Source organism: Ustilaginoidea virens, chromosome 3 (genome assembly GCF_000687475.1).
Source record: "Ustilaginoidea virens chromosome 3, complete sequence".
Lineage (NCBI taxonomy): Eukaryota > Fungi > Ascomycota > Sordariomycetes > Hypocreales > Clavicipitaceae > Ustilaginoidea > Ustilaginoidea virens.
The window spans coordinates 448,229-468,583 of record NC_057318.1 but is presented as its reverse complement, the minus strand read 5'-3'; the positions used below and the strand labels follow the sequence as shown (position 1 = coordinate 468,583).

At 62.3% G+C, this 20,355-nt stretch overlaps 7 protein-coding genes across 7 annotated transcripts; 4 read left to right on the top strand and 3 right to left on the bottom strand.

The window, feature by feature from the left end:
* Positions 1-98: 98 nt before the first annotated feature.
* Positions 99-1,181, bottom strand: UV8b_03430 (uncharacterized protein; the record flags this gene model as incomplete). The annotated part of the gene is made up of 1 exon (XM_043140928.1): positions 99-1,181. One exon carries the CDS (start codon positions 1,179-1,181, stop codon positions 99-101), a length of 1,083 nt encoding a protein of 360 aa, XP_042996862.1.
* A 400-nt stretch (positions 1,182-1,581) lies between these two features.
* UV8b_03429 (uncharacterized protein) lies at positions 1,582-4,349 on the bottom strand (the record flags this gene model as incomplete). The annotated part of the gene is made up of 2 exons (XM_043140927.1): positions 1,582-2,264; positions 3,062-4,349. The coding sequence occupies 2 exons, from the start codon at positions 4,347-4,349 to the stop codon at positions 1,582-1,584; spliced, it is 1,971 nt and encodes a 656-aa protein (XP_042996861.1).
* Positions 4,350-5,559: 1,210 nt separating this feature from the next.
* Positions 5,560-7,164, top strand: UV8b_03428 (uncharacterized protein; the record flags this gene model as incomplete). Its single annotated transcript, XM_043140926.1, has 2 exons — positions 5,560-6,084; positions 6,217-7,164. 2 exons carry the CDS (start codon positions 5,560-5,562, stop codon positions 7,162-7,164), a joined length of 1,473 nt encoding a protein of 490 aa, XP_042996860.1.
* Positions 7,165-7,837: 673 nt separating this feature from the next.
* UV8b_03427 (uncharacterized protein) lies at positions 7,838-9,779 on the top strand (the record flags this gene model as incomplete). Its single annotated transcript, XM_043140925.1, has 3 exons — positions 7,838-8,500; positions 8,572-8,594; positions 8,666-9,779. 3 exons carry the CDS (start codon positions 7,838-7,840, stop codon positions 9,777-9,779), a joined length of 1,800 nt encoding a protein of 599 aa, XP_042996859.1.
* A 920-nt stretch (positions 9,780-10,699) lies between these two features.
* Positions 10,700-14,538, top strand: UV8b_03426 (uncharacterized protein; the record flags this gene model as incomplete). The annotated part of the gene is made up of 3 exons (XM_043140924.1): positions 10,700-13,617; positions 13,719-14,036; positions 14,145-14,538. The coding sequence occupies 3 exons, from the start codon at positions 10,700-10,702 to the stop codon at positions 14,536-14,538; spliced, it is 3,630 nt and encodes a 1,209-aa protein (XP_042996858.1).
* Positions 14,539-15,416: 878 nt separating this feature from the next.
* On the bottom strand, positions 15,417-17,034 carry UV8b_03425 (uncharacterized protein; the record flags this gene model as incomplete). Its single annotated transcript, XM_043140923.1, has 4 exons — positions 15,417-15,714; positions 15,809-16,280; positions 16,403-16,591; positions 16,809-17,034. The coding sequence occupies 4 exons, from the start codon at positions 17,032-17,034 to the stop codon at positions 15,417-15,419; spliced, it is 1,185 nt and encodes a 394-aa protein (XP_042996857.1).
* Positions 17,035-17,874: 840 nt separating this feature from the next.
* UV8b_03424 (uncharacterized protein) lies at positions 17,875-19,970 on the top strand (the record flags this gene model as incomplete). The annotated part of the gene is made up of 6 exons (XM_043140922.1): positions 17,875-18,001; positions 18,090-18,345; positions 18,503-18,763; positions 18,871-19,144; positions 19,264-19,584; positions 19,647-19,970. 6 exons carry the CDS (start codon positions 17,875-17,877, stop codon positions 19,968-19,970), a joined length of 1,563 nt encoding a protein of 520 aa, XP_042996856.1.
* Positions 19,971-20,355: the final 385 nt, after the last annotated feature.

Sequence of the window (20,355 nt, the reverse complement as noted above, 5' to 3'; positions counted from 1 at the left end):
AAAATTTCAAAAAGTCCCTACAGGGTCACGCGAAAAAAAAAAAAAAAGAAAAACCAAATCACAAGGGTGAAACTACGCACGCCTCAGTCCAAAAGCCCTCAGTCCAAAAGCTCCAACGGCCGCACGGAAACGCGCCCGGCCTCTTGGTTCAGCGCGTCAATCTCCGCCTGGGCCAGCGGAATGCCCGAGCGCATCCTCTCCCGCTCGGCAATCTGCTCCAACTCGCCCGGGAAGTAGATGCGGTCGACGCCGGGGGCCCTGTCGGCGCCGACGACCCGCTCGTACAGGTACTCCATGCGGCCGCGGAAGTCGTCGAGGCTCATGAACAGGTCCGGCTTGATGGCCACGACGAAGTGGCCGGCGTCGGCGGGGGCGGAGGCGTCGTACGGCCCGGTGACGTGCCCCGCGAAGGCGGAGCCGGACAGCACGCCCGAGAAGACGTCCATCATGATGGCGAGGGCGGAGCCCTTGGGCCCGCCGACGGGGAGCATGACGCCGCCCAGCGCGGCGGCCGGGTCGTCGGTCGGGCGGCCGTCGGCGTCGAGCGCCCACCCCAGCGGGATGCGGTCGCCGCGGCGGCGGGCGCGGTGGATCTTGCCGCGGGCGGCCACCGAGGGCGCCATGTCGAGGATGAAGTTGGCCATGCGGCCGCGGCCGGGGGCGCCGCAGGCGAGCGGGGAGGTGCCCAGCAGCGCGGCGCGGCCGCCGTGCGGGGCCAGCGCCGGGCTCGAGTTGGTGAAGACGAGGCTCATCATGCCGGCGTCGAGGGCCTGCTGCACCACCCAGGCCGCCATGCCGAGGTGGTTGGAGCGCGTGACCGAGGCCATGCCGATGCCGTAGACGCGGGCCGCCGCCACGGCCGCCTGCACGGCCAGCCGGGTCGCCGGGAAGCTGAAGCCGTTGCGGGCGTCGACCAGCGCCGCCGCCGGCGTGACCTGCGTGACGGCCGGCGCGGCCGCCGGGTCCAGCACGCCCCGCCGGATGCGCTCCACGTACGAGGGGATCCGGCTGATGCCGTGCGAGTCGACGCCGCGCAGGTCCGCCGCCACCAGGCACGCGGCAATCGTGGCCGCGTCGGCCGCCGGCACCCCGTTGCCCTGCAGGATGTCGCTGGCGAGGCGGCGGGCCTCGGCGGCCGACACGCGCGGCTGCTGCGCCGCTTCTGGCCCGGCCGGCTCCATGGCGAGGGTCGGTCAAAAAATCTCAAGCTGGCCGTGGGTGAAAGGGGCCCGAGAGGGATTTTGCTGTGTGCGTGCAAAATGTCACTTGGGCGAGGAACTTGCGCCGCCTACGAATCCGAAATCAATGCTTTGAATGGAAACTCTCCAAGACAAGCGCGCGCGGGGGGAAACAAGTCGGGGCCCCGCAAACCCGGTCGACGGACTTGACTTTCTCCGGCGCTTACGACCTTTCTTTTTCGAGGGCGGCAAGGTCAATCCGCTCGTCCCGCAGGCAGCACGCTGCCCAAGGGGAGCGACGACAACACGACGTTGTCTCTCTGCGTTTTGTATATGCAAACCCCCCCCCCAACGTCCCTCGTTCTGCTCCCGCTCCGTCCGTGCCTTGCCGCGCCGCTCAGCTTCAGCTCGGCTCGGCTGCGCCCGCCGTCCCCCTCACATACTTGGTGTGCTGCGCCAGCGTAACCACCTTCTCGGCCGCCCCCTCCCCCTTGCTGATGCGCACCGTCACAAAGGCCAGGTTGGCGCCGACCCGCTCCGCCGTGCTGCGAATCGCCACCGTCTCGCCCGCCCGCGCCGTCGACAAGAAGCTCAGGTGCATGTCGACCGAGGCGCCCGTCGCGTCGCGCAGGTCGTGGCTGCAGATGGCCAGGCCGGTGACCAGGTCGACAATGGTGGCGCTGACGGCTCCGTGCAGACCGCCCTTGCTGTTGAGGTGAGCCTGGCCGAGGGTGAGGCGCAGCGTCACCGTGCCGCGGGCGACCGTCTCGAGGGCAATGTCGGGCAGGATGAGGCTGTAGATGGGAGACCTGGCCAGCAGGGTGGCCAGGAGCGACTCGACCTGGCGGGTGCGCTGGGCGTCTGCCTCGTGCGCTGCCGAGATGGTCATGACGGGGAGGGCTGGGCTGGGCTTGCTGGCTGGTCGTGTGCGGCGGTCGGCGACGCTCGATTGATGATCGGCTCTGTCGGTGTCTCTCAGCGGGCCGTCTGTCGCAGCAGACAGCTCCTGTAGCGGGCCGAGCAGGTCGAGACGGGGTGTTGATGGAGCAAAGTTTGCCAGCGAGGCAAAGATGTGGTTGCAAAAAGCTGCGATTGAGTGATGAGCGTGCCGACGACGAACGCAGTTGGCCCCTCCCCCCCCCTCCCGTTTCCCCTAACTGCCAGCTGTTGGCTGTAGCCTGCCAGCTGTCCGCTGTCCGCTGTAGCCTGCCCGCTGTTGGCTGTAGCCTGCCAGCTGTCCGCTGTCCGCTGCCCCCCCACAGCGGGTCACTGTGCTGCAGCCCGTCCGCCCATCAGCTCCTTGAATCAATCCTAATCTTCCTCGACATCATCATCACAAAACACCTCGAGACAGTACGGTCCCTAGAGACAGCGTCATCGACACCGGTAGCGCTGATGCAACGCCATCGCGTCCAGTCTCAGCCCGATACTGATCCTGCCAGTATCCGCCAAGCCGTCTCTTTCTTCTCGTTGGGCTTTGCACCAAGTGCTCGGCGCCCGCCTGCTTTTGCTACTCCGGCGGCCCCCCGGGTCGATGCCGTGAGTAAACCACACGATTCAATGCCTCGAGGACCAGACGAGCAGTCAAGACTTGACGCATAAACACGTGCAGAAAACACAACCACTACAGTTCAAGTCTACGCTGAATTTTGGGGGAAAAAAAAAAAAAAAACACGTCAAGCAAGTCGACGGCCGAGAACCAGCTCAGCCCTGAAAATACTTGCAGCGCTCAAGAGACCTGCTCCACGCCGGCTTCTCTGCTGCCCGTCCTGCAAACAGCTTGCAGAACACGCTCCTGCAGCAGCAAGCGCACTTCCTCTGCAGCATAGCCTGGCCCTGCATTCTCGTCAAAGGTGGCGATACGCCCATGCGTCGCAACGCACCATCCACATCGTCCCGGTGCTCGCACTGGCCGCACAACCACACGCCTGGGCCTTGTTTGCCCTGTCTTTTCCACGGTCGACTCCATTCCGGCACACGCCCTGCCGGGGCTTGGCCCGCGCTGGACGCTCCGGAGCCACCCGCGTCGGAACTGCACAGGGAACTATACAGGGAGGCAGTGTCAAAATGGGACCCCTGGGACGACGACAGTGCCAGCAGGTGCCTGGCCATTCTCGCCTCCAAGGCGCTCTTGTCGGACATGATGGACGCAATCGACTCTTGCCGGGCATGAGATTGACTGGCCTCCATGTCCAGAACACTCGCAGGGTCAAAAGTGTACGATGAGCACGACTCGTCCCGGTTCTCGTCTTGCGCGGGCTTACTTGGGCCTGCCTCGCTCCTTGCGTTCGAAAGCGTTACGGACGGAACCACGGGCAAGGCCAATTCGGAAGTCAAGACTGGCCTACCAAGGCGAGGCGCATGATGCTCGCTCAACCTCCCCTCGAAAAAGCCCGCCCGCGGTGGCGGTCGTTCCCGTGGCTCGCGTGGATCGCGTGGATCGGAGATGTTTGATGTCCCCTGAAAACCCGGCAACGCGGCACTTCTCCATCCCTCGCTGACATTGGCGTTCTGTGAGGGATTGCCGAGGGTCGGCGGGGTAAAAAACTCTGCGGGCGACTTCCCTCGAGTCAGTCTCATCAACTCGTCGTCGCCCTCGTCGAAACCCAGGTCGGTGCTTATGACTCTGGGAACATCAGGCCGTGGCCCTGAATGGTTGGCGACAATGTGGTGGTCCAGATCCATCTGTCGTGGCAAGATTTCGTGGCAGAAAGGACACTGCGCTTGGAAAGCTAGCTGAGCCTGAGCCTCCACCGTCGACAACTCGGCTGTTTCGTCCAGAGACTCATCGATGGATTCCAGCCTAGTATGCCGGTGCGGAACGAAACGGCCTCGTGATATCCGACCAAGGCGAGGCCGCTTCCCCCCATCGCTGGCGACCGCCCAAGCCTGGGGCATGGGCCGAGGGCCACGTGGCGGCCCCGAAAGGCGTTTGGGGATGTTTAGCCTTTTGAAAAGGATCGCCGCGGGTCTTATGTTTGCTGAAGCTGCCATCTCATCAAACGCGGGCGGTCGTTCTGGTAGAGCTAGGCGCGGGACCGCAGATTGGCCACTCCCCGACGCGGCGTCTGCTTCCACAGTCCCGGACATTTCCATTTCATCTTCATCTTGGGTCGTCGTTACTCTGCGGCGTATGGACTTGAGCAATGGCTTGAGCTCGGAGAGCGGCATCGTTGCGTCAGAGGGGCGACGACGACGACGGCGACAAGACCAATGACAAGTTGCCGGCTTTCGACAAGGTGCAATAGAACTACCTGTACAGAAGGGAAAGAAGGAAAGAGGGCAAGATTAATGATGAGGCATGCTGATACGAATTCTGACTGGAAAACCGACGGGTGACGAATGTTGTTGCGTCGGGAGGAGGGGGGGGGGAAAGGCCACCAGCAGTTCAGAGAACCAGGACGATGTTTGCTCGCTTGGTCGAGCCATCGTGGAGGGCAAGCGCTTCCCGGCAGGCCTCATGCTGGGCAAGACCTGTCTTTGGATGCAGGTTGAGTCGAGAAGGAATCCAGGGCTCGATTGGAAGAATGAGCAGGCGTGAAGAATGTGCAGGCATGTACTGTAGGCATGTGACGATGGGGGCTCTGCTCTTGCAGGTTGGTACATACTCCGTACAGTACATGGTTTGGTGGTTGATGAGTTGGACGGCGGTGTCCACATGCAGTCTGGTGCGAAGATGGGAGCCCTGAGGCCGACCAGATTGACATCAGCCAACCAGGCTGGGGCGCATCACGCCAGGCTCGAGGCGCTAGACTACGGAGTAGTACATAGGGATTACTTTAGGCCAGAGTTTGACCGTGCAGACTTGAAAGTTGACAGCAAAGTTGACAGACAGCAGCACTTGAGCTTACCGCGGCATGACCCCGGCCGGCTCAGCAGGCATCAATCTCCACTGACGCCTCCACTGAGCCTCCACTGACGCCGTAAAAACCAGCCTGCCCCGGACCCCCGTCCAGCAGCCCAGGTGCCTGCATGTGGCCGTGCCTTTTGTCAAAACTGCTTCCACTGACTGCATCGTTCATTTGTTTGAGCTTCTACTCGCATCCACCCCATCCATCCATCCCGTCTCATCCCCTCCCATCCATCCCATCCCCTCCCATCCATCCCATCCCATCCCATCCATTCATTCATCTATTCATTCATCCATCCTGCCCGTCGAATGACTCCGCCGGCCGCATAGCGTTCCGCCGGCCTCGCCCGCTTCCAACCATTCGGAATCATCGCCTGCATCGTCGAAACAAGGCCATCATGTAGTGCCATTCCTTCTTTCCACTGCATCAATCTTGGTTCGAATGTTCCCCCCCGCTGCCTCGCATCATTTGTCTGCTACCCATCAACCGCCAGTGACCTCGCCGTCGTCATCCACCCACGGCACGGCGCCATGGCCGCCTCTCCAGCCGCCTCGTCTCGCCGCAGCGCTGCTTCGTCCTCGGCCTCGCTCAAGCGCTCGCACGACCATCAGGACCAATCCCCCGTCATCTCCAACGATACTCTGGTCAACCATTTGCTCGTCGCCAAACGGTCCCTGTCTTCCGTGAACCTGGTGCTGCGCGCCAACGAGCTTGCGACGTCGGCCCGCCAATCCCACCAAGAAACCCTGCTGCTGGCCGCCCAAACCGCCTTTGTCCGCAACTCCATCCTCGACGAGACCGCCATCCTAGTGCGCCTCTGGACAAGTCTCCAAGCCACTTACGAATGGGCCAAGCGGGATTTCAAGAAGCTCGTCGAGGCAATGGACGACGTCGACACCGAGCTGACTCGTACCATGGACCTGCTCCGAACCACCCCAGTGCAAACCGTTCTACAGCCGGCCGACAGGGATAGCCCGAACCTGCTCGACTTTGTTGACGAGACCAGCGTGGATGGCATGCGCGAAGCGATGAAGCACAGCATACAAGACTTGCAGGTAGGTAAGCCACACCATGAACCAATTCTTTTTGCCAAATCCATAAACTGGGCCGTGCAGGCGGATTGCTCACCAGGGGTTTTCATTTTTTTTCATTTTTCATCTTTCGTGTTATCTCTTCTTTTTCTCTAGAGAATACAGCAGTCGTTTGATGGCGACTTGCTTCGATTCAAGACGGATATTCGAGACCTGAGGAAAGTTGCGACCCTGTCGGCGCGCACGCCCAGCGGGCAAGACGACGGTAAAGACTCGGCCGCCATCTCGCTGCTCCTCAGCATGGATCATCACTCGACCACCATGGCATCTCTGCTCGCATCGCTGACCAAACATTTCGACATGTGCGTCACCGCCATTCGCACGACTGAAGGTGCGGCGGCCCTCGCGCGTCGCAAAGTGGCCGAGGTGAAGCAGTCGCAGGAAAGCGACGGCGTATCAATATCCGGCGTCATTGCCGAGCAGGAGTCGCACATGTCCGACCTGGAGCCCAAGACGGCCCAGGACCGCGCAGAGATGCTCAAGGTCGTCGTCCAGGACGCCGAGGAGGTCGACGACGTCGTACAAGAGATACAGGAGCGCCTGACGGCCATGGAGCAGGAACACGTCGCACTGCAAGAGCACGTGGAGCAAACCAAGGCGGCGTACGCGGGCATCCTCGAGTCCTTTTCGCTGCTGGGGCAAATCGGGCACCGGCTCGGCGATTACATTGCCGCCGAAGAAGACTTTGCCCAGCGCTGGGACCTGGAGAAGGAGGGTGTCTTTGGCAAGCTGAGGGAGATGAAGGAGATGCGCGAGTTCTACGAGCGATATGCAAGCGCGTACCACGGCCTGGTTCTCGAGGTGGAACGACGGCGTGCCGTCGATGAGCGAGTGCAAGGCATTTGGCGCAAGGCCCAGGAGTCGGTCGACAAGCTTCTCGGCGCCGACCGAGCCTCGAGAGAGACGTTCCGCCAAGACGTTGGCGAGTACCTGCCTACGGACCTGTGGGCAGGCATGCAGGGGCCGGGGAAGAAGTGGGCGGTGGTGCAAGTCAACGACGATGAGGCCGAGGCGGCCGCAGCTGGCGTGGAGGACAGGACATGAGCGCGGGCATCACCAGCTCAGGCGTCGGCAGCGGCGGACAGTGCGCCAAGAAGCGGTACTGGTTGACAAGGTTGTATTACAAGCAGATAGAATGTAAGCTCTGGCGTCTGGGCGTGTTTGTTTACCCTCGAAGGTCTTGTACAGGAGCATCACAGGAGCATCACAGGAGCATCGATAGACGTGGGATGGGGACGGATGGAATAACCGCCCGGGATGGGTGCAATCATTCTCGAATCTCTGGCTCCCCAAACCAGGACCTTGTCTTGCTCCAAAGGGAAATGGACAAGGCCAGTGGACGAGGCCAGTGGACGAGGCAAATGTAACGTACCAGGTCCAGGTCCTCATGCAATGCCCTGCGGGGCAACACATTATTGTCTTGCATTGTCTCACCGCATACGAGCAAGCAACTTGGACTGGACCCCTTTTGCCCCTTTCCCCCTCGGGGCCTTGTTCCGCCGGCGGAAACAAAGTTTCAAGGTTGATCAAGTTAGTCTGATGACTGTGGCCATCCGACGTCGGTGCCGAGCGCAAAAACGCCTCGCGGTGGACATTTGCCCAGAGCGCCGACAAACTCTACTAGAAAAAAACATAAAAAGGAGGAAAATAAAAAATAAAAGGACGAGCGCGCGCCCGGAGGCTCCGCATGCGTACGGCGACCTTTCTGACAAAAGCCATGCGGTTACGCAGCCCGCTTCTCCTGTGTCCCGAGCTGCTGCTGCGGCTGCTGCTGCCGGCCGCCGCCGCCGCCGCCGCCGCCGCCGCCAACGCCAGCGCGGGCTTCGAGTGGGATTCCATCACGCCCAGCCCGCGCCTCGAGTACCACGCCTGCTACGCGTCGTTCCGGTGCGCCCGCCTCTCCGTCCCGCTCGACTGGAGGAACGCGTCGGACGGGCGCGCCGCCGCCATCGCCGTCATCTCGCTGCCCGCCAGGGTGCCCGACACCGACGCCGCGTTCGCGGGCCCCGTGCTGGCCAACCCCGGCGGGCCGGGCGACTCGGGCGTCGAGCTGCTGCGCGCCAGGGGCCGCTTCCTGCAGGACTACGTCGACATCCCCGGCAGGAGGCACTACGAGCTGGTGTCGTTTGACCCGCGCGGCGTGGCGAACAGCCGGCCGCTGGCGGACTGCTTCCCGGGCGGCACGCTCGCCAGGGCCGCGCTGAAGCTGGAGCTGAGGGGGGCGCAGGGCGAGCGGGAGCGCGGCAGGTACGCCGTGGCGCACGGCCTGGCGCTCGTGGACGGCTTCGCCAAGAGGTGCGAGGGGGCGGATCGGGACGACGGGCGGGCCATCTTCAGCTACCTGAACACGCCGAGCGTCGCGCGGGACATGGTGGAGATGGTGGACAGGATGGACGAGCTGAGGCGTCGGGAGCCGGGGGGGGGGGGAGGACGGAGCTGAAGAGGAGCGAGGATGACGTCGCGAGGTTGCAGTAGTGAGTCTTCTCTTCCACCCTCCCCCCTCCCAAATGGCCCCCCCCCTGGAACTAACATGAACACTTGTCAGCATTGGTTTCTCGTATGGCACGGTTCTGGGAAACTACTTTGCGTCCATGTTTCCCGAGAGGATTGGGCGCATGGTCCTCGACGGAGTGTGCAACGCTGTCGACTATTCAACGGGTCCAGGCTGGCTGACCAACACGGTCGACGCGGACAAAGTCGTCGGCAAGCTCTTCGAGGGCTGCTTCGGCGCCGGGCCCCAGAGCTGCGCCCTCGCCCGGCCCGACGACCGGTCCGCCTCCGACATAAGCACGCGCTTCTGGAGCTGGGTCGGCGGGCTCGACGAGGCGCCCGTGTCCGGCCTCGCCCCGTCGGGCAACTACGTCGTCCTGACCGGCGTCGACGTCCGCCTGCTCGTCGCGCGGGCGGCCTACCGGCCCCTGTCCACGTACAAGGCCCTCGCGCAGGACCTCGACGCGGCCATGCGCGGCGCCAACCTGTCGGCCGTCTTGGCCAAGGTGGAAGCCGGCCTCGGGGAGCCGCTCCAGACGGCCTGTCCCGTCGCCAACGCCACCCTGGCGCCCGACCAAGGCGCAGACGCCCACCACGGCATCGTGTGCTGCGACGGCGGGGACGTCACCGGCACCGGCGCCGCGTGGTGGCAGGCCTACCTCGACAGGCAGCTGCGGCAGTCGTCCGTGTTTGGCTACATGTGGACGAGCATCCGGTTCCCCTGCGCGCGGTGGCGGTTCAAGCCGAGCTGGGCCTTTCGGGGGCCCTTCACCACGCCCGAAGCGAGCAGCGGCAGCGGCAGCGGCAGCGGCGGCGGGGCCGGGGGCGGGGCCGGGGGCGAGCGGGAGGAAAGGGGCAAGCCCGCGGCGCCGCTGCTGTTCCTGACCAACCGGCTGGATCCCGTGACGCCGCTGTCCGCGGCCAGGGCCATGGCTGGCGCGCATCCCGGGGCGCGCGTGGTTGTGCAGGAGGCCATCGGCCACTGCGCCATGCTGTCGGCGTACAGCGAGTGCACCAGGCGGCTTGTGCGGGAGTACCTGGACAGCGGCAAGGTGCCGGACGGCGAGGCTTCCTGCGAGGCGGAGTGCGGCCCGTGGGATGCGGACTGCCGGGTGGAAGTCCGGGAAAGCAGGCCCTGGCACGAGAGGCGCTTTCCCTTGGGGGCGTGATGTTTTGCAAACTGGCCTGGGTCCCAGAGGCTGCGTGATTCCTTTCGAGTCAATTTGTTTTGGGGCCTCGATCTGCCAAAAGAGGCGGCTTCAATTGACCTTTCTTTTTTTTTTTTTTCCCCTTGTCGTCCGGGTCGATTTGAGGCATGGGCGTTGGGGGACCCGGGGGAATGTACAGATTCGACGCCCAATGAAAAGTGGCGGTTCGCCGGTGCGACATTCCGGCTAAATTAGTAAGAATTATACAAGAACCCAGAACCCACTGAACCAGCCCGCGCGTGCCAAAGCGGCTTATGTCGGCATCTGTCACAATGACAAGCCCATGATGATTGGTGGCTGCCCAAAGTTGCCCAAGCGCGGGCCAACGCGGGGTCAAGGGACCACACGCATGCATGATTCGTGGAGCGGGGGGTCGGGAGGGGTTGCTCGCTTGTTTGCTGCCTCTAGCAATGCTAGGCTAGGCTGGCGCACAAACTCCACGCCTGCATCGGCAAGCAGCACGGGGCTGCGCACAAACACGCAAAAGCAAGGTCAAACTCGCTCGGCGTTGTGCAGCCGCAAAAGTACCCGAGGCATCGCATCTGCGCCGCGTCGCCATGGCGCACAAGCCCCAGCCTGCAGACGGATCGGATAGGATAGCTTGGCCGGCTCCACTGCTTCACTGCGCGGACAAATCCCAGGTCCGTATGTCTCGACCCAGACGGGCCACTGCCAGCTGCCAGATGCCAGACCCAGCTGCCAGACCCAGCTGCCAGACCAGACCCTCTCGGCAATCCCATCGCTGCTAAAATCTTTTCCATCAAAAGAAACCTCCCAGCCAGAGCCCCGACGGGCTCGCCAGAAGAAGAAGAAGAAGAAGAAGAAGAAAAGAAACAGCACATCTTCGTTTCCATGACTCGGTGTTTCAAGGCGAGGCAGTCATGGAGGTCATCTTGAAAAATATTCCCTCCACTCTGACCGACGACAACTTCAAGAGGGAGCTCATTCCCTTCATGAACGCCCTCGGCATCGTCGATTGGACCGTCGACAAACCCAGGCGCAAGCCCCACGCCTGGATCTCCTTCCTCCAGGCAGCCGATGGAGTCAAGTTTCTCAAAAAGCACGGCCAGATAGGGGCCCTCAAAGCCCCGTCCATCTCAACCTCAGCACCCAGGAAAAGCCGCGGCGAGGTCGGCTCTGGATACATTGCCCGCCTGCACATTCTCTCCAACGCCGTCTACGCGTTCAAGAGCCACAGCGAGCCCAAGGATCTGGTCCTCCAAAGTCTCCGCCACGAACGTGATGAGCGGTTGAAAGCCCCCGACCAGCAGGGCCGTCGAGCCCCCGCCATCGCCTGCACCCTCAAGAACGTCTCGTGCGGCAGAATCATCCTTGAGCCGCCCCATATGGGGCTCAAATTCATACAGCAGGCCTCTTCCGACCAACTGTACAACGCAAAGTTCGGCAGGCAGTGCCTGACGGTGACGCTGCTCGAGGCCGTGCGCTTGGATATACCGTACGATATGGTGCAAGAAGTCATCGCAGACGACCGGGCCGGGACCATAACCCTGGTGCTCGAGGAATCACCCAGGTTCTACTCCAAGCTCCCCGTCCGCCGGCCTGGCGATGCCGGCAAATGGGAGCGCCTCACGGCATGCCCCCTGTGGGTAGACAGGGAGCCTCTTCATTGCCTGGTGTACCAACTTGTGCCTGCCATGGACTACCACGGCGTCATCCGGAGCCTGAAGAACCAGGACATCCTGTCGTTGAGTCAGCAGGCGATGCCGGCGCTATACCCGCCGCTGTCTGCCGACGAGGACAGTGTGGCGGCCATGAAGGTCTTTGAAGGGAGGATCGTCGGAGCTGCCACCTTGCGAGAAGCCCCGGTTCCGTTCCCCATACTGTTCCAGACCCAGGCACTCGTATGGAACAACTACCTGCACCCCCGCGGCGGGCTGCTCGTGCTTGACGAGGTCCAGCGTCTAGTCAGAAAGAGCACCCAGCAAGGGACCGAGTTGCCCTTGTCGGCCGACGTGATGAAGCGGCTGTTCCAGAGCATCCCCTATCCCGTTCCAGGCGCGGATCTCACTCTGGCCGACCCCTCGAGCTTGCTGCCGCAATGGCAGGAAGGGACGTTGGAAATGCGCAGCCAAGATCCCACCAGGACGGGGCTCTACGGCCCGAGCCTGCCGCAGCATCAAGCCTGGGTATTCAAGGCGCTGGTGACGCCCACGAGAATCCTGCTGCAGGGTCCCGACGCCGAGAGCAAGAACAGAGTCCTCAGAATGTTCAAGCACCACACCGACTACTTCCTGCGCGTCTCCTTCTGCGACGAGAACGGCCAGGACCTGGCCTACAGCCCGAGGGTGGTCAACGACAACGTGTACGAGCGATACCGCAGGGTCGTCATGGACGGCATCCGCGTCGCCGGCCGGCAGTTTTCGTTTCTGGGCTTCTCGCATTCCTCCCTCCGCTCCCACTCGACCTGGTTCCTCGCCCCGTTCGTCGACAGCAACCTGCAGCGGCAGGACCGCGACACCATCCTCGCCGCCCTGGGCGACTTTAGGGACATCCGCGTCCCCGCAAAGTGCGCCGCGCGCATCGGCCAGGCCTTTTCGGAAACCCCCTACGCGGTGGACCTGTTCAAGGCCGGGATCAAGGTGCGCTACATCCCCGAAGTCAAGTCGGCCGACGGCGGGCGCGTCTTCAGCGACGGCGTGGGCACGATATCCCCGGAAGCCATGCACGAGCTCTGGAAGGCGCTGCCCATGTCGCCCACCTGTTTCCAGATCCGCTGGGGCGGGGCCAAGGGCATGCTGGCGCTCGACCCCAGGCTGCAGGGCAAGCTCATCTGCGTGCGCAAGGAGTCCATGATGAAGTTTCCCAGCCGGGACGTGCAGGAGCTGGGCATCTGCGACGCCGCCACGAAGCCGCTGCGGCTGTATCTGAACCGCCAGATCATAAAGATCCTCGAGGACATGGGCACCCGCCCCAGGTGGTTCATGAGCCTGCAGGAGAAGGCGCTCAACATTCTCCGAGGCGTCACCGCCACCGCCACCAACACGAGCAAGTTTCTGCGCGCGCAGGACATTGGCAGGCCGTTGAGCCTCCCCTCCCTAATCAAGCAGCTCGACAGCATGAACATTGACTATCGCCGCGACAGCTTCCTCCAGTCCGTCGTCGAGCACACCGTGCTGCGCGAGCTGCGGCTGCTCAAGTACAAGGCCCGCATCCCCGTCGAGAGAGGGGTGACCCTGTTCGGCATCATGGACGAGACGGGCCTTCTGCAAGAGGGCGAGGTCTACATCACCTACGACAAGAGCATCCACGCCAACCAAAAGCACGCCGTCGCCGACGGGCGCGTCCTCGTCACCCGGTCCCCAGCCCTGCACCCGGGCGACATCCAGCCCGTCAAGATGGTGACGCCCCCCGAGGCACACCCCCTCAGGGCTCTGCGGAACTGCATCGTCTTCAGCCAAAAGGGTTCTCGCGACCTCCCCAGCCAGCTGAGCGGCGGCGATCTCGACGGGGACCTGTACAACATCATCTGGGACGATGCGGCCCTGCCCAAGAAACGATTCTCCCCTGCCGACTACCCGCGTGTTGTTCCCGTGCCGCTTGACAGAGATGTCTCGCGTGTAGACATTGCAGACTTTTTCATCAACTTTATGAAATCCGACATCTTGGGCCTGATTGCGAACCGGCACCAGATCATTGCTGACGTGCAGCCGGATGGGACGTATGACGCAACTTGCGTCAAGCTTGCCGAGATGCACTCGACGGCGGTCGACTATTCCAAGACTGGCATTCCCGTCAACGCCACCGACATGCCCAAGGCGCCGCGTTCGCGTCCAGACTTGTTAGCCACCTCTCTTCTTCTCCTTGTCCTTTTCTTTTTCTCTTCGCGCGCGCCCCTTCCCCCCTGGGGCTTATGTTTGCTAACTAAAACTCCGCCTGAAGCCTTGCGCCCGCGCCCCCGCTCAAGGTCTACGAACTAGGCCAGATCGAGCATATTGTAGAGGAGGAGGCAAGCGACAATGAAGACGGGATGGGTGTCGCAAAGCCCCGATACCACCGATCCGAGAAAATCCTGGGCCGTCTCTACCGCGACATTGACGAAAAGAGAATCTGGAGCGAGGACATTCACCGAACCATATCCAGAGCTGGGCCCAGCGTCTGGGAGCAACTGCTGGGGAGAATCGAAGGGGAGCTCAGTCTATACGGAATCGAGGTGAACTACATCCATTATGTACAGGATGCTTGGAGAATCCGGAATATGTGAGTGTTGACGCCCCCCCCCCCCCTGTTTTTTTTTTTTCCTTCCCCCAAAGAAAATGTTATATCGGCTTAGCCACGTGACAACTTTGTTCCTGACAGGGGCTGCAGCTACGAGGAATCAATGTACGACAACATGTGGCACTTTTCCGACAACCCGCGAAAGTCGCTCAGCGAGGCCGACGTGTTTTGCGGCTCGGTGCTGAACCTAAGGGGGCGGCAGACCCGGCAGCAGCGCGACACGTCCAAGAAGCTCAAGGATGAAGCAGACCGGCTCATGACGTGGGTTTCCAAGCTCATCCGTAATCAGAACAGCGGGGATGAACCCGACACTGGGAAGGAGGAGGCGGTCCAGCTGTGCATGACGTGCGTGGTGGTTGGGTGTGCGACCGAGGAGAGGAACTCGAAGCAAGATCAGCTGCACAGCTTCCGTGTCGTGGCGGCGGCCTGCCTGCTCAAGGAGATGGCTGATCTGAGAAGCAGAAAACGGATGGTGGCTTCTTGAGGCGGATGAGGCTGCGCAGCCGGTCCGACGGCTGGCCCAGGGTTGGCTGTGCCGTCGAGAGCGGCCGGGTTGTTGCGACAGCTTTTCGCTTGGCAGCATGGCTGCGGCGGGGGGGGGGGGCAGGGCTCGTCGCGGAATATGCCTGGGCAAAGGGAAGGAGAGGGGGGGGGGGGGCTCCCGGCCGATCAAGAAGGCCCTCGCCCCCATCTCTCATGGCCAGATGGCGTCTGCCACCCACTCGGAGGACCAGACATGATTCCAGCCAGGGCTGGGAGATTGCCTTGCCAACTTGCAGGACATCGGAGTCAGTCAACGGGGAAGCGCCCCGCACGGCAGTCTTTCGCATCGACGATGCATTCACAGCATGGCCGCTGCGTCGATGCGCGATTTCGGGAGGCACGGGCGCAGCTATTTGCTAGGATGGGGGCTCTTTATCAGCGCGCCCGGCCGGGATCGACGAGCACAGAGGTTCGCGGCAGCCTGGGGCACGACGAAATCCTCTCTGGCTCTGGTTGGAGGAACAGTCAGAGGCGGGTCCTGTCTACCTGGCTTCTTGAAGGACACGCGGGAGGGATGGCCTCAGCTTTGGGTTGCCCTTCAGCCGGCGCTGGTGCTTGTTTCTGCGATTGAAGAAGCACGTATTGGTCCATGTGTATGTGTGCGTGTGTGTGTGTGGTACTTTTACGAGTCGGGCAAGTGATGTTGGATTCAACGTGCAACGGCCAGTTTTTGCATACACATTCTAGTCAGCCTCCCACCGATGGACGATGCCCTGCGTGAAAACAGCAACCGTGCCGCAACCAGATGACGCGCAGGGCCCGCGCCAACTCGCCCTGTTCCCGCTGCTCTCGGACACAACCCCCCTCCCCGGCGACTCCTCACGGCCGGCCACGGAACGGCACCTTGCCGGCCTTTTCGGCGTCCTGGCCCGCCGCGGCGCCAGAGGCCCCGGAGCCGATCTTGGTGCGCCGCGACGACGCCAGCGAGGAAAAGATCCTCGACAGCAGACGCGACTCCCGGACGGCCATGGGTATGCCGGGCATGTTGTAGACCAGCAGGATGCACGTCATTTCCGCGATGCAGCTCATGGACAGGCTGGCCACGTGGTACAGCCAGTCCGGGTCGGTCATGTAGCTGACCGTCATGCCCAGGCGCAGGGCGGCGGCAGCACAGGCCCTGCTCCAGCGTCAGCAGGGCGCGGTCTCTTTCCCCCCGTGGGCTCGAAGCCAGGCGGGAAGAGAGAAAAAGGGGGCGGAGGGGGGAGACTCACAGCAGGCCGACGGCAAAGGTCAACGCTATACCGAGCTTCTTCCTAAACGACATGTTGAGGCGCCAGATGACGCGCTGCGGGAGCAGCAGGATGCAGATGTCGGAGGCGAGGTTGAACGCCCCGATGGTCATGTTGAGCGTCCTGCCGTTGTAGCACACGCCCGGGACGGTCTTGTCCCATATCCGCTGGAAGGGGACGCAGATGAGGTTGCCGGCGACGGTGGTGGACAGGTAGAAGAGGAGGTTGGTCCACAGGATCGCGTGGCACGTCCACTGCGTCGCGAAGCGTCTCAGCCGGTTTGTCAAGGGGGGGGGGTTCATGATCAGCGGGCGTGTTTTTTTTTCCGGATCAATCTTACGAAAAAGGCCCCGCGAGTGGCGCGGGGGGCGAATATGCGAATCCACTGCAGGAGAATGGCGGCCTTGACGAGGGCCAGCGTGATGGTGTAGCAGGTGGCAGCTATCTGGAGCGTCTGGAAGCAGTGAGAAGGGGGGTAAGGGGATGGGTTGGCAAAAGAAGAGAGTTCGTCGGGAGAAAGGGGGAATGGGTGCGGAGAATAGGGGGGGGGGGGGGGGGGGGGGGGGGGGGGGGCACCTTTTGCACGTTTTGCGCGCTGCGGAGCGTAATGTTCCATTGGTGTACGAAGAAGCCCACCGTGTGAGTGACGTGGTAGACGCTGTAGACGTAGAAGATGTAGGTGCCCTAGGATGGATTCATCAGTGGCTTCTAAAAAGCAAGGAGCACTGCGGCATGCAGGGCTCACGAAGCCTAGTAGGCTGAGGACTGTCCAAGGTTAGACGGATGGCAGGCCGGGTAGGAGATGTAGAAGCGAAGAGAGGGAAAACGCAGGGAAAGCAAAAAGAAGAAGAAGAAGAAGAAGAAGAAGAAATGAGAGAGACAGAGAGAGAGACAGAGAGACACAGAGAGGCGCAGAGAGAGACAGAGAGACACAGAGAAGCGCAGAGAGACACAGAGAGACACGGAAGCTGGGGTCGCTCACCATCGTCCACGTCTACCTTCTTGGCGATAAAGGCTCTCGCATAGTTCCGCAGGAGGATGGCGAGTGCGACGAGAACCAGGCAGATGGGGATGACGGCCTCCGGGATGGCGTTGTGGTTGGGAGCATGCTGCAAGTTGGGCTGGACGCCCGGAGGAGCCTGCAGCGCCGGTCCGTCGAGGACGGCCTGCTGCTGCTCCGGCGGAAGGGTCGACAGGTCGGCGGGCATCTTGCCAGGCGAGCAGAGCAGCGTCCAGTCTGCTGTCGCAACGAGGGGCGTCGATGGGCACGGGCACGGGCGCGGGCACGGCACGGGTCGACGAGGCGGAGGCAAGAGCGCCGTCCTGTTTCCATGTCTGGGGCCCTGCGTGGGCAAGTCGGACGGGCCAGCGGAAGCAAAGTTTGCTCGAGACGTATATAAACTCTCCTGGGCTTGCGTGCAGCCTCGGGTCGTGACACAGCTGTCAAACACACCGGTTGCCTGCTTGCCTGCTTGCCTGCTGGCCTGCTTGCTTGCTTGCTGCTGCTGCTGCTGCTGCTGCTGTTTCGGGTGCGCACATCATGTGCTCCCACATTCCGGGGGCTTCCAACGATAAGCCAGAGGCCGGACAGCCAGGGCAAGGCAGCACCGACGAATGGACGGGGCTCTTGGCGTCGCGCGTCGCGCGTTGCCCTGTCGTGCGAGCCATCCTCCGCCGATTAGGGGGGGGGGGGGGGTGTTGGTCAGAGAAGGGTGGCCGTCTGCGGTGCGCTGGGTGACACAATAAGCTTACCTGCCCGATTGAGCAGCGGAAACAGAAACCCGTCAGACATGCATCCATGATCCCGAGGCCCCGAGGCCCCCGTCGTTGACAGCGCGGCCGGCCATGCAGGGCTGGCTGGCTGGCTGCTTTGGACCGCCGCTGGTCTCGCCTACCCATAACTTGAGCAAGCTGGCGCGTCTTATCCTTCCCCTTTGCGAAGCTCCAACTTTGCCCGCCGTCGTCGTCTGAAACAGACGCAAAAGAAGAGAAAAAGAATCAACTCAAGGTTTTAGGCCTCTCCCTCTCTGGCACCCCAGCCACCCCTCATGTTGGTCGTCGTCGCTTGCGTCTCGCTCTTGTCTTTGCTCCTCCTCTTCCGCGCTCTGTCGCCCGGCCGAGCCGGCAAGTCCGGGTGCGCGATTCCCAAAGGCCCAAGGGGCTTCCCCGTAGTCGGTAAGACACGCACAAAACACAGCCCCCCCCCTGCGCTTTCTGTCTGTTTTGCCCCCCCCCTCCGCCCCAAAACGCCCACGGCTAACAGGCTGCCGCGCGGGATGCTTCCCCTTCCTGACGCGCTATCCGGAGCTCACGCTCGACAGATGGGCCAGGCGGTTCGGGGCCCTGTACTCGGTCTGGCTGGGCCGGCAGCTCGTCGTGGTGATTTCCAGCCCGGACGTGGCCAAAGACCTCTTGGTGACCCGGGGGGCCGTCTGCTCCTCCCGCAAGGACATGTACATCAAGAGCCGGTGCGTTTTTGCCGGCCGGGGCGTCACTGCGACCCCGTACAACGACATGTGGTATGCCTGCGTGATTCCGTCGCTGGAACGGATGGAGAAGAACGACAAGTGAAGAAAAAAGAAAAAAAGCAAAAAAAAAAAAAAATAAGCCGGGTGAGGGGATGAAAGGAAAGCAAAGGGGGAGAGATACAAGCTAAAACGGCGTCTCGCATCGCAGGCGGAAGCATCGGCGCATCGCAAACGCCTGGCTGCACCAGAAAGCCGTCGACAGGTTCAGCTCCGTCTTCGACAAAGAGGCCACCGACATGGTCCGCTGCCTGCTGGAAGCAAGCCGCGACGGTTCCGCGCTGGTCAACCCTCAGCCGTTCGCCGGCCGGTGCTCGCTGAACAACATGTTGACCGTTGTGTTTGGGATCAGGACGGCCTCGGTGCAGGACCCCCTCGTGTCCACGGCCCTGCGACTCGGGCGCGAGTTCATGCAAGTGTTGACAGCCATGCCCCCCCCCCCCCCGGCCTCGAGCCCTCCCTGAAGACGAAGAAAACGCCGTTTGTTTTTTGAATCTTTTCTCATACTTTTTCCCGCAGGAATGTTACCGGCCCGGTGTCCAATCTGATCGACTTCCTGCCCCTGCTGGAATGGTTCCCGTCCAGGCTTCGCTCGCGTGGTCAGAAGCTGCACAGGGACTTGGTCGAGACGTTTGGGGGCATGATTGAAGACATTCGTCAGCGCTCGATGCGCGGGCAGCCCGTTCCGGACTGTCTCGCGGCGACTCTTCTCGCCATCCGCCAGGAAGAGGAGCTGGATGATCTGGACATGGCCATGATGGCCTCGGCTTTCTTGATTGGAGGCGTAGAGACTGTAAGCCCCGTTTGAGCACCTGGTTTTTTTTTTTTTTTTTTTTTTTTTTTTTTTTTGCGTCCTTCTGTTCCCGTCTTCCCCCTTTCTTGCCCCCGAGCTAACACGGGCATCGGTTCCAGACTGCGTCCATCATGCAGTGGTTTCAGGCTCTGATCCCGTCATACCCGGACATTCAGCGTCGCGCGCAAGACGAGCTGGACCGCGTTGTCGGGCAGCACCGCCTCCCCGGCGTCGAGGACGAAAAGAACCTCCCGTACTGCCGGGCCATCATCAAGGAAGTCGAGCGGTGCTACAATCCGTTCTGGCTGGGCACGCCGCACGCCGCGTCCGAGGATTTCGTCTACAACCGCCACTTCATACCCAAGGACACCGTCCTCCTCCTCAACACGTGGACCATGCACCACGACGAGACCCGGTTCCGCGAGCCGCAAAAGTTCAACGTAAGGAACCCGGCCAGCCCCCCCCCCCTTCTTTCTGCCCGCTCACAAGGCCGTGCCGACAGCCCAGTCACTTCGTCGACGACACCCTCTCGTCCGCGCAGAGCTCCAACCTGGCCGATGCCGGGCGGCGCGACCACTGGATGTTTGGCGCCGGGCGGCGCATCTGCCCTGCCATTTGCGTCGCCGAGCGCGAGATCTGGCTGGCCCTCTCGCGCCTGCTGTGGTCCTTCACCATGGAGGCGGCGCCAGGCCACGCCATCGATTTGAAGCAGTACGACGGCCTGTCGGGCCGGTCCCCCGTGCCCTTCAAGATTCGCTTGCGGCCGCGACACGACAACGTGGTTGGGGTGGTCGAGGCGGCGGCTGCGGCTGCGGCGGCGCTTTGAGCGGCGCTTTGAGCGGCGAAATGCGCGGGTGTGATTGGTTGGGTCAGCAACGGGTGGGTGGTGGTGAAGGTGGGGGTTGGGTAGGACGAGCGGCAGCGGAGCAGCTCGGAGAGGGCTGTCATGTGTGTTGCGAGGACGTACGTGTCCGCGTGATGGTGTGCCAGGCAACCATGTACAGCAGCCCGAGGGGTTGACTCGAGGATGGCGGAAGATCTGTCGCTGCGCAGAGGTGATGTGATTAATGGGAATGTCAAGTTTCTCACCTTCTGGACGGTCTTGCCTTTTCCGTTAGGTGGTCAGCTTACATAAGCCGACGCGATGCAACCCCCCCCCCCCCTTCCCCCACCAACAACCAGCTTCAAGTCGGGCCTTGAAACTCCATCCA